This window comes from Orycteropus afer, unplaced genomic scaffold (genome assembly GCF_000298275.1).
Source record: "Orycteropus afer afer isolate SDZICR_OR568_19922 unplaced genomic scaffold, OryAfe1.0 scaffold00254, whole genome shotgun sequence".
NCBI lineage: Eukaryota > Metazoa > Chordata > Mammalia > Tubulidentata > Orycteropodidae > Orycteropus > Orycteropus afer.
In genome coordinates, this window is record NW_006921841.1 from 2,755,926 (window position 1) to 2,765,508 (window position 9,583).

A 9,583-nucleotide genomic window follows, 5' to 3' on the forward strand; every position below is an offset into this window, starting at 1 on the left:
AAGCTGGAATTAGAAATACCATTTGATCTAGCAATCCCATTACTAAGTATATATCCTAAAGAAGCGAAAGCCAGGACAAGATCAGATATATGCACATCCATGTTCAACGCAGCACTATGTACAATAGCAAAGAGATGAAAACAACCTAGGTGCCCATCAACAGAAGAATGGATTACCAAACTGCAGTACATATACACAATGGGATGCTATGCAGCACTAAAGAATAATGTAGACTCTGCAAAACACTACATAACATGGATGAACTTGGAGGACATTATGCTGAGTCAATCACAGAAGGACAAATACAGTATTAGTTCATTATTGTAAAAAGTCAAGGAAAGGTTTACATATGGAAGGAAGGAAAGTTTCCTTGTTGATTACCAGGGGTGGGAGGGAAAGGGAGGGAACACTGCATATGAAAAAAAAAAAAAATGCATTGACCCATGTCACTTTAGTTTTGTGTATGTCACTATACATAAATTATATTTCAATAAAATGTATTTTTTTTAAATACAGCCATAGAAATATCCCCCCAGTTTGCACACCATAGCAACAGGAGTCCATGAAAAGTTAGTGTCAAAAAAATGGAGACTTAAAAGTATATAAGACTGTCAACAAGTAGATAACATTAGACTTGGGAAAGGAAAAAGTATAAACCAAGGAGAGTAAAACACGATCCTACTCTTTAAAGATGGGTTGTGAAGGAAATAATTTTAGACTAAGGAATAAACTAGAAATAAATCAAAACAGCCCAACTCACTGTCATCAAGTCGATTCTGACTCACAGTGACTCCCACTGGGTTTTCAAGGCTATAATCTTTAAGGAAGCAGATCACCTCATCTTTCGTCCACAGAGTGACTGGTGGGTTTGAATGACCAACATTTTGGTTAGCAGCCAAATTCCTTAACCACTACACCACCAGAGCTCCTTAGGAATAAACCAAGGAATAAATAAATTGGGGACAAATTGAAAATTGGGCTTAAATATAAGATGCAAAATGTTACAAGACCAACCAGAGATATATATATGATAATTTAAATATTGGGTTACGGCTCCTTAAAGCTGTCAAGTCTCAGGTGCTAATTAAGGAGCTCTGATGGTGGTTGGTGGTACAAACCTACCAGGTGCTCCAAACCTACCAGGTGCTCCATGGAAGGAAGGTGAGGCAATCTACTTCCATAAAGATTTACAGCTTTGGAAGCCCAATGGGGGTCGCTATGAGTCAGAATCAACTCGATGGCAGTGTTTTCCTTTTTTTTAAGGTCCTGATTAGGCCTGGTCAAGTTTGTGTGATTTGTGTAAAAATGCATCTGAACACAGTGGTAAAAAACAAAACATGGTTCTAGCTTAGGGGAAAGGACAGGCGTAATGAAGTCTAAAAATGCAACAGGGGTTGATAAAAGGGGAACAGTGTAAATTTCCCTGGGTTGGCAAGGGAGTCTGCTGAACTCTTGTTTAAGCACCACTCTATTTTTAAAATAGAAAATATAAAATCCCAAAATTGAATCTATGTATTTAAGAAAAGAGCTTTTTTCCTCCTCTAATAAACTCTAGGGAGCTCTGGTAACATAGTGCCTAAGGTACTTGACTGCTAACCAGAAGGCTGGTGGTTCAAGCCCACCAGCCACTCCTCAGAAGGAAGATGGGGCAATCTACTTCCGTAGTGATACTGCCTCGGAAACCCAAGTAGGGGTCGCTATGAGTCGGGTCCAACTCGACGGCACATAACAACAACAACAAATTCTAAAGAAAAAATGACAAGTCTAGAATGATAAGATTCAGTACTGAAATAACGTAGTTCTTGCAACGTATTATGAGTCTCCAGATAAACAAGCATGAGAAGAAGGCTCACCAAGAATACACCGCATAACCATTGCATTTCTGAGATAAGGAGATCAAGATTCTATTCAGCAATAAAAACAAATAATATAGAAATGTTCCTTCCTTCTAGTATGTGAAGTAATTTCCTTTATACTTCCCTTTCTATATGAAAAGTCAAGGGACAGACAAATGTTTAGCAAAAAAGAAACTGTAACATTATCCAATACTGGTAAATACAAATATACACCAACCACCTGAAAACTCTGCTTTTAAATGAACAAGACACACATGCAAAATAATTTTAAATAAAATACAAAGAAACAAAAACATTACTTTTCAGAAAAACACTGTACATGATGCAATTTAATAGGCAAGATTTTATGTTAAATATTGCAAATCTCACTTCTAATAAAATTTGAAAAAATTTTAAATGCTATTGTCAGTCATTAAATAAGTGTCTTTTTTCTAAATTAATACTCCAATATTTTCATCTCAGATATCTTAACAGTTTTATTTGGCAAAGAGAAGCCTAAGAACTTTTTTTAAAAAACCACTTCCAGAAGGAACACCCTTTACATAAAATAAATTTGTGTAATTTTGGAGGACAAATCTAAAATGTACACTTTTTGATATTTGTGCCAATTTTATAGTTAGTACAAAAAAGATAAAAGTTAGTGGAAATATTTAAAAATTTAAAAACCAGTCCAGGCAACGTAACTATACAATCTTGCTGTAAAAGCACTTGTATCAAATTCTGCACAAAATATTTGTGATTTGCTAATTTAGTTCCTCAAGTCACTTTTCACTGCCGGCTGGCTTTTCCATTTTCTGTTGTTTCCATCCTGAAAAATACGAACAAAAACAAAAAGTTGATAAAATATAGTTTTCTCTAACTATCCATGTATTTTTTTCTTTATCATTTCACATGAAAATTAAATTCTAACATGCTCACAGAATAGAAGAGCTTTAGCACCAGAAAAGGACTAGCATTAGCGTTATTCTGGTTTTCTAGTTAGTCTAGTTAGCCCAACTTCCTCATTCTGCAAATAAGTGAAACAAAGGCCCAGATAAAGTGACTTTCCCAAGGTTATATTTCAAAAATCACTGTTTTTCTCACTATACCATTTTCTCTTTCCAAGAAAAACTGAGAAAAAATCCCTACCATTTAGTGAAGAATTTATTTTCTTTTCCATTAAAAAAAATTCTTTTACCAATGAATTTTCAAGAGGATTTCTTATTTAAAAAAAATAAATAGATTAAAATAATCAGATTGGAGAGTTATTCAGTTAAAATCCGTATTTCTAATACTGTATTACTTGATAGGAAAATCTTTCCCCAGTTATTTTATACATAGTGTTGCACAGTAAGCTTTTTCTATGATTTTTCCCTTTATATTTAACAAGTACAAAAACTCACTGTCGTCAAGTCAGATCCACCTCATAGCGACCCCTCCTTGGGTTGCCGAGGCAATATCACTACGGAAGTAGATTGCCCAGATTTTCTTCCAAGGAATGGCTGGTGGGTTTGAACCGCCAGCCTTCTGGTTAGCAGTCAATTAACCTTAGGCACCACACCACCAGACCTCCCTTACCAAGTACAGACAGTTCCAAATTATGAACGGTTGCTGTCCCTAAATCAGTCTTTAGGTCAAATTTGTAGGTAAATAGAACACTGTTATGTATGGTTCATATCTAAGGTCAGTTAGTCAAATGTTTGTCTTAGTATATAGTGTATCTTTACTAAAAAATACTAAAGAAACACTTCCAGATACACTAAAACATCTTTAACACAATAATTGTTGTTGTTGTTATGTGCCGTCGAGTCAGCCCCGACTCATAGCGACCCCTCCTTGGGTTGCCAAAGCAGTATCACTACAGAAGTAGACTGCCCAACCTTAATACAGTAACAATAATAATGATGTTTTGATGTGCACTGTAAAGTAGCTCTGTTTGTTATTACAAATCATTGTATGTACCTCAAATTTTTGATATAATAGAGTTTACAGAGGTTAGTTTATAACTATGGGTTATACATAAGTTGGACATTCATAACACAGGAACTGACTGTAATGAAAAATAAATAAGGAGTAAATGAAGGTTGGTGGTTCAAACCCACCAGTCACTCCATGGAAGCAAGACTGAGCAATCTACTCTTATAAAGATTTAGTGCCTCAGAAACCCAATGGGGGTCGCCCTGAGTCGGAGTCAACTAGACGGCAGTGCGTTTGGTGTTTTTGGTTTTAAGGAGTAAATACTTTCAGGGTTATAATCAGTATGATTAGGCCTTCACTAGTACCAAGAATCAAATTAATTTTTTTTTCCTTAAAAATAATATGTATAATTTTAGCTCAACAAAATGAGGTAAAAAGTAGTTAAAATAATGAAAAGTGCTCTTATCTATAATTTCATATTAATAGTCTAGTATATTATTAACAAAAAATTGCTGAACATAGCAAACAAGTGTTTATTACAGTACTAAACAGGCAATTAACAAAACCAATTTTTACAATAAATAATACAAACCCATTTTCCTCTTTAAGATGTTGATATAACTCAGCTCTGTTATTAACAGAATTCAAACGTCCAGCAAACTCCTGATGTTTTCTGGAATTGGCAGTATTAATTCTATTACTCCACAAGGATAACAAGGACACAGGCCCTAGTGTTTTATTTGAAAGAAGAGGGAAAAAAATATCAGAAAAATTTCTCTCTTTAAACTTTACAAATTCAACAAATTTATTTTACATTGTTCACTTTATGAAGGAGCTCTAGTGGTATAGTGGTCAAAGCATTTGGCTATTACCTACCAGCTGCTTCCCTAAAGATTTATAACCTTGGAAACCTAATGATGGTCGCTATGAGTTGGAACTGACTTAACGGCAGTGAGTTTAGGAGTTTTTGTTTATTTTACAAAATTTAGGTAATGTCATCTTCCCTTCAGTCTACTCTAGGAAGAAAATTTCTTTAATTCTAGTATAAAGTAGGAGAGTAATTTATAACTTTGAAATATACAAATTTAATGGACAAATTTTCTAGTAGTTTCCTGAGATGAGGACACTGAAATGAAGACCTGACATATCCAGAAATGCCTTTATCCCACCTGAGCTACAGGTTGATAATTTTCTGGGTATGGAATTCTGTGCTTAAAAATAGCATTTCTCCACATTTTTATAACAGTTTTAATTGCACTATATCTTCCAACAACAGTACTTTTGAGAAGGCTGAAGAATTTCTGATTCCTGATCAGACCTATTTTCTCTTCTTAGAAACACAGGATCTTCTTTTAGTCCCTTCAAAACCAAAAACCAAACTGGTTGCTGTTGAGTCAATTCTGACTCATGATGAACCGTGTGCATCAGAGCAGAACTATGCTGCACAGTATTTGCAAGGGCTGAATTTCTGGAAGCAAACCACCAGGCTTTTCTTCCAAGGTGCCTCTGGGTGGATTCAAATCAAGAGCCCTTCTGTTAGTAGCCAAGCACTGAACCATCTGCATCACCCAGGGACTCATACACAACAACAGAATTACACAGGCTATTTCTCCCTAGGATGAACTGCCAGCAATTGTAATCTGACCAGCTGTGACGTCTTTAGGCTTTAGGAGAAGCAAGGTATCTGCCCTTGGAGGCAAATCATCAGAGTCCTTTGGCATTACACTGCCCATTTATCCTAAAAGGCCTAAAACTACTTTATGCAAAGTAAGTAAGGCCTAGAATAATTTCAAACCCCAAATCCTATCTTTGAAGCCTAGAATTCTTTCAAGAGGAAATTAAACTTTGCAGCCTGTAATAAGAGATAAAAAGGCTTTACAATGAAAATACTGTGTGAAATACTACCTTCACTGAAATTTATTCACATCAAATTTTATTTATTAATAAATGAATGATATTTGATCCTTCTCTAGGTTCAGTAAGAGTTTAGGGAAACAATTTTGTCTTCAATAACTCAGCATGTGGTATATTGTGCTAGGAAAATAAACAGATTGAAGTTCACAGAATTAAATTTTTAAAAATCTAACTTTATGGTGAACCGGCTTATTTTCCAAAGGCTTCATTAATGAAATAAGACATTATTTTCTCTTTAATACTAACAAATATATTTGCTGCCTGTATTTTCTAGGGCTGTAAAAGAGATTCTCATAAACAGCATCCAGGCACAGAGTAGCCCTTCCTCATATATACAACAATAATCAACACTGTATAAGACAGCTAAATCAGAAAACTCCTTACAAACATAGTATGTCCATCCTACCTTTTGATTTTTCCACTGGTGGTGTTTCATCTATTTCAACAAGGGGCTTTTTGTTTGGAGGTTCTGGGGAATCAGGTGAATCTTTTATAATCTCAGCTTCAGCCAATTCTTCTTTTCCACGTTCTAAAATTCCTTTTAATCTTTTAGAAGGATAAATAGTGAAACATAAAATTAAAATTTTGTTTTTCACCAACAAATTTTTATTTATTCTGACAACTTAAAGGGTATAAAATTATTTAATTGGCTGACATTTTTGTTATTATTAATGAAGTCAAACATCTTTCACACATTTATGGACCATTTATTTTTTCTCTTGTGGAATTTCCCCTCTGGTATTTCTTTTTTTTTTTTTTTAATCTGAGTAAGCTTATTTATTATTTTTTTATTGTGCTTTAGGTGCAAATTTACAGAGCAGAATTTGTTTTACATTCAACAGTTCATGTCCATTTGGCTTTATTCCTTGATTACTATCCCCAACCCTAACCCACTCTCCTTCCCTCCCTTTCCTGTGAGCCCCCACTCCATGTCCTTCTTAATTATGTACTCCTGCCTGCCCAGCTTTCTCTCCATGTAAATGCTGCCCCTCTCATGCCCCATGGCCAATTGCTCCAAGGGGTGTATCTTCATAGAGAAGGTGGGTGCATCACCCTGGATTGGGTGTTCTGCATTTAAGTCTTTGTACTGTTGGGCTGAGAGCCAGTCCTTGGGAGTGAGTCCTATCCCAGGCCCAAAGTGCATCCCAGGACCATAGTCTTGGGGGTCTCACCAGAAAATTTAAATTTTTAGTAGTCTAAAGAGTTCAATAATTAAATTATAGACTTTGTGTATCAGTTTTTATAAAAGATAGCTGCTCTCAAAAAGTAAACCTCATAGGACTAATCAGAAGCTAAATCTCAATCTAAAATCAGGTAAGAAAACAGAGTTTCCTTTTTCCTTCATAATAGTAATGCAGTAAAATTTGGTAATGCAGTTAGCTCCAAAGTATTTTTTTAAATCAAGGAAAAGTTAAGAAGCTAAAATTAAAAAGGTCAGAAAAAAAATACAATTTTAGGAAAAACTTTACAATGTGAATTTTTAAACCAACAAAATTTTATTTCAAATTACAAGTAAGACTAAGAAATCTTCTACCGATCCTTTTCTATTCCGTGTATTGTGGAAATACATTTTCATTCCACAAGTTAGCAACTTAACTCCAAGCTCATTTTGAGTTGCACCAGAGAACAGAAGCATTCAAAATATATAGGGATATACTCGAAGATCAGTGGGATCTAAAAGAGAACAGTTTTATTTTTCCTCTTCTTAATGTGAGCCAATCCTGCTTCACAAGCTTAGCAGCCCCAAGGAAGAAGCAAACTTCTAAAGTCAAAGAGAATAAAAGTGTTCTACTTATTTATGAACGAAATTATTTTCAAATTAGCCTCAAAATATTCTTGTGAGGAAGAGTGGATGGATGATGATGGTACAAAGGTAATGGGTGTGCATGTGTATGAAATTAGATCTGTTTTGAACTGACAATTATTGTAGTTGGATATGGGTAACTATTTGTTGTATTTTTGTATATGCTTAGATTTTCCATAATAAAAAGTTGTTTTGTTTTGTTTTTAAGGAATTCACTACTTTGCCATAATATTTACCTGGTTCTTTGCCTAATTTCTGCCAAGGAGGTGGAAGATGGAAGATTATATTTATTTATAAATCTTTATTAGTTTTGTTACATTTTTCCAAGCTTAACCTTGACATCACTATGTAACTCACGAAGGAAAGAGAGTTACTACTGAGGAACATTATCAGAATAAGGACTGTAAGCTCTTCCTCTATGTTCCCAGAGGCATCCTGTATCTATTTTTGTAACAGCACTTCCCACACTTAGGTGTAATCACTGGCTTCCTTGCCTGTCTTTACCACAACACTGCACATTCTTCAGCAGGGATTTTATGCCAAATGTCTGGCACATCATACATATTCACTAAATATTTACTGACCAAATAAAACTATCTTTGAAGTTCATAATACAGAAAGCAAATAGTGATACCCAATGTCATGCATTATGGTTTTCAGAAGTTAATTAGGAAAAATTAACACCATCTTTGCCTCTAACATAAAAAAAGCCATAGTTCTTTAAGCCCAATAAAGATCCTCTAGATTTTAGTGATAAAATCAGTTACAAAATGAAAAAAATATATATTAAATTAACTACTACATCTACTCCTTATTGACTCTCATTCTCCACCATTTCTCATTTACAATCATAGTAAAAAAATCTGCTGACTATTTTGCGTAAGAATGATGTACATCTGGCAGTGATGAATACCAACTTATGAGGTAAGAGTAAGGCTGGCTTTTATGGCTACTTATGTGTCAACTTGGTTAGGTCATGATTCTCAGTGGTTTGGCAGTGCTGGGATGATATTAATTTGGCAGTTATGCGATCATGTAATTTGGCAGTTATGTAATGATGTAGTCATCCATTACTTTGTGATCTGATGTGCTCATCCTCCATTTTTGCAGTATGCTGATATTTTCATTAACAACCTACTCTTTGGAAGCTAACTATGACAATAAGTAAGGAGTAGGTATACAGCATAGTGGCTAAGTCACTTGCCTGCTAACCAGACAGCTGGTGGTTCAAACCCACCAGCCACTCCTCGGAAGGAAGGTTGGGCAATCCTACTTCCGTAGTGATACTGCCTCGGAAACCCAAGGAGGGGTCACTATGAGTGAGGGCCGACTCGACGGCACATAACAACAACAAAAACAACAACAAGGTATACTGCATGAGCTTTCAATGTTGAACATGCTGCATATAGAATGAAATATCCCAAAAGGCACCACAATGCATATTAATGCCAAGAAGTCACCTCTCTGAATCTTGCCAGGATTTTTCCTGTTCATAATCCTTCACTGCTTTCTCCGACTTGTCCTCTTTGTCTTCCCTCTTTCTTCCTCGTTTCTTTCGTTCCTCTTCTTCAGGGGGTTTGCTCCTACATGCCATCAGACATTCCAAGACTCTTTGATGTTTCTCTGAGTTGTTAATATGGGCTCTGACAAGCGTTTCTAATTCATTCCACATGATACGGTATTGTTCATCTCTACAGTAAAGATTAAAATTGACATTTTCTTAGAAACATTCTAAAGTGTCATTTGCTACTGGTAAAGTAAAAAGAAATAATAAACATAGACGTCTTTTCTCTTAAACCCATTTTCATTGGTCAGACTCATGGTGACTCCATGTATTTCAGAGAAGAGCTATATTCCATAGGGTACTAGGTAGTGGAATGGTGGAATTCTAAGTAAAATGTATGAAATTCTGCTAGTCTGTATCATTTTGTCTCAATCATATGTATGCTTACATACAACACACACATATACCAGATACATAATTTACAAATGGAATAAGTTAGTTTAAAAACAGTAAGTTGGGGAGTTCCGGCAAGATGGCGGACTAGGCAGAAGGACTGCACAGACCCTCTTCAACAAAGAAAAGGGAAACCAATTAACACAGACACAGAAG

At 35.3% G+C, this 9,583-nt stretch overlaps 1 protein-coding gene across 1 annotated transcript in view; it reads right to left on the reverse strand.

Moving 5' to 3' along the window:
* Window positions 1-2,624: 2,624 nt before the first annotated feature.
* The window catches only part of INTS13 (integrator complex subunit 13), a 64,329-nt gene continuing 57,370 nt past the window's right edge, over window positions 2,625-9,583 (reverse strand). The window contains exons 12-15 of the mRNA XM_007949797.2: window positions 8,931-9,161; window positions 6,073-6,212; window positions 4,345-4,480; window positions 2,625-2,664 (exon numbers count right to left, since the gene is read on the reverse strand). Coding sequence (XP_007947988.1) covers window positions 2,625-2,664; window positions 4,345-4,480; window positions 6,073-6,212; window positions 8,931-9,161 — 547 coding nt within the window. The remainder of the gene's footprint in view (window positions 2,665-4,344; window positions 4,481-6,072; window positions 6,213-8,930; window positions 9,162-9,583) is intronic.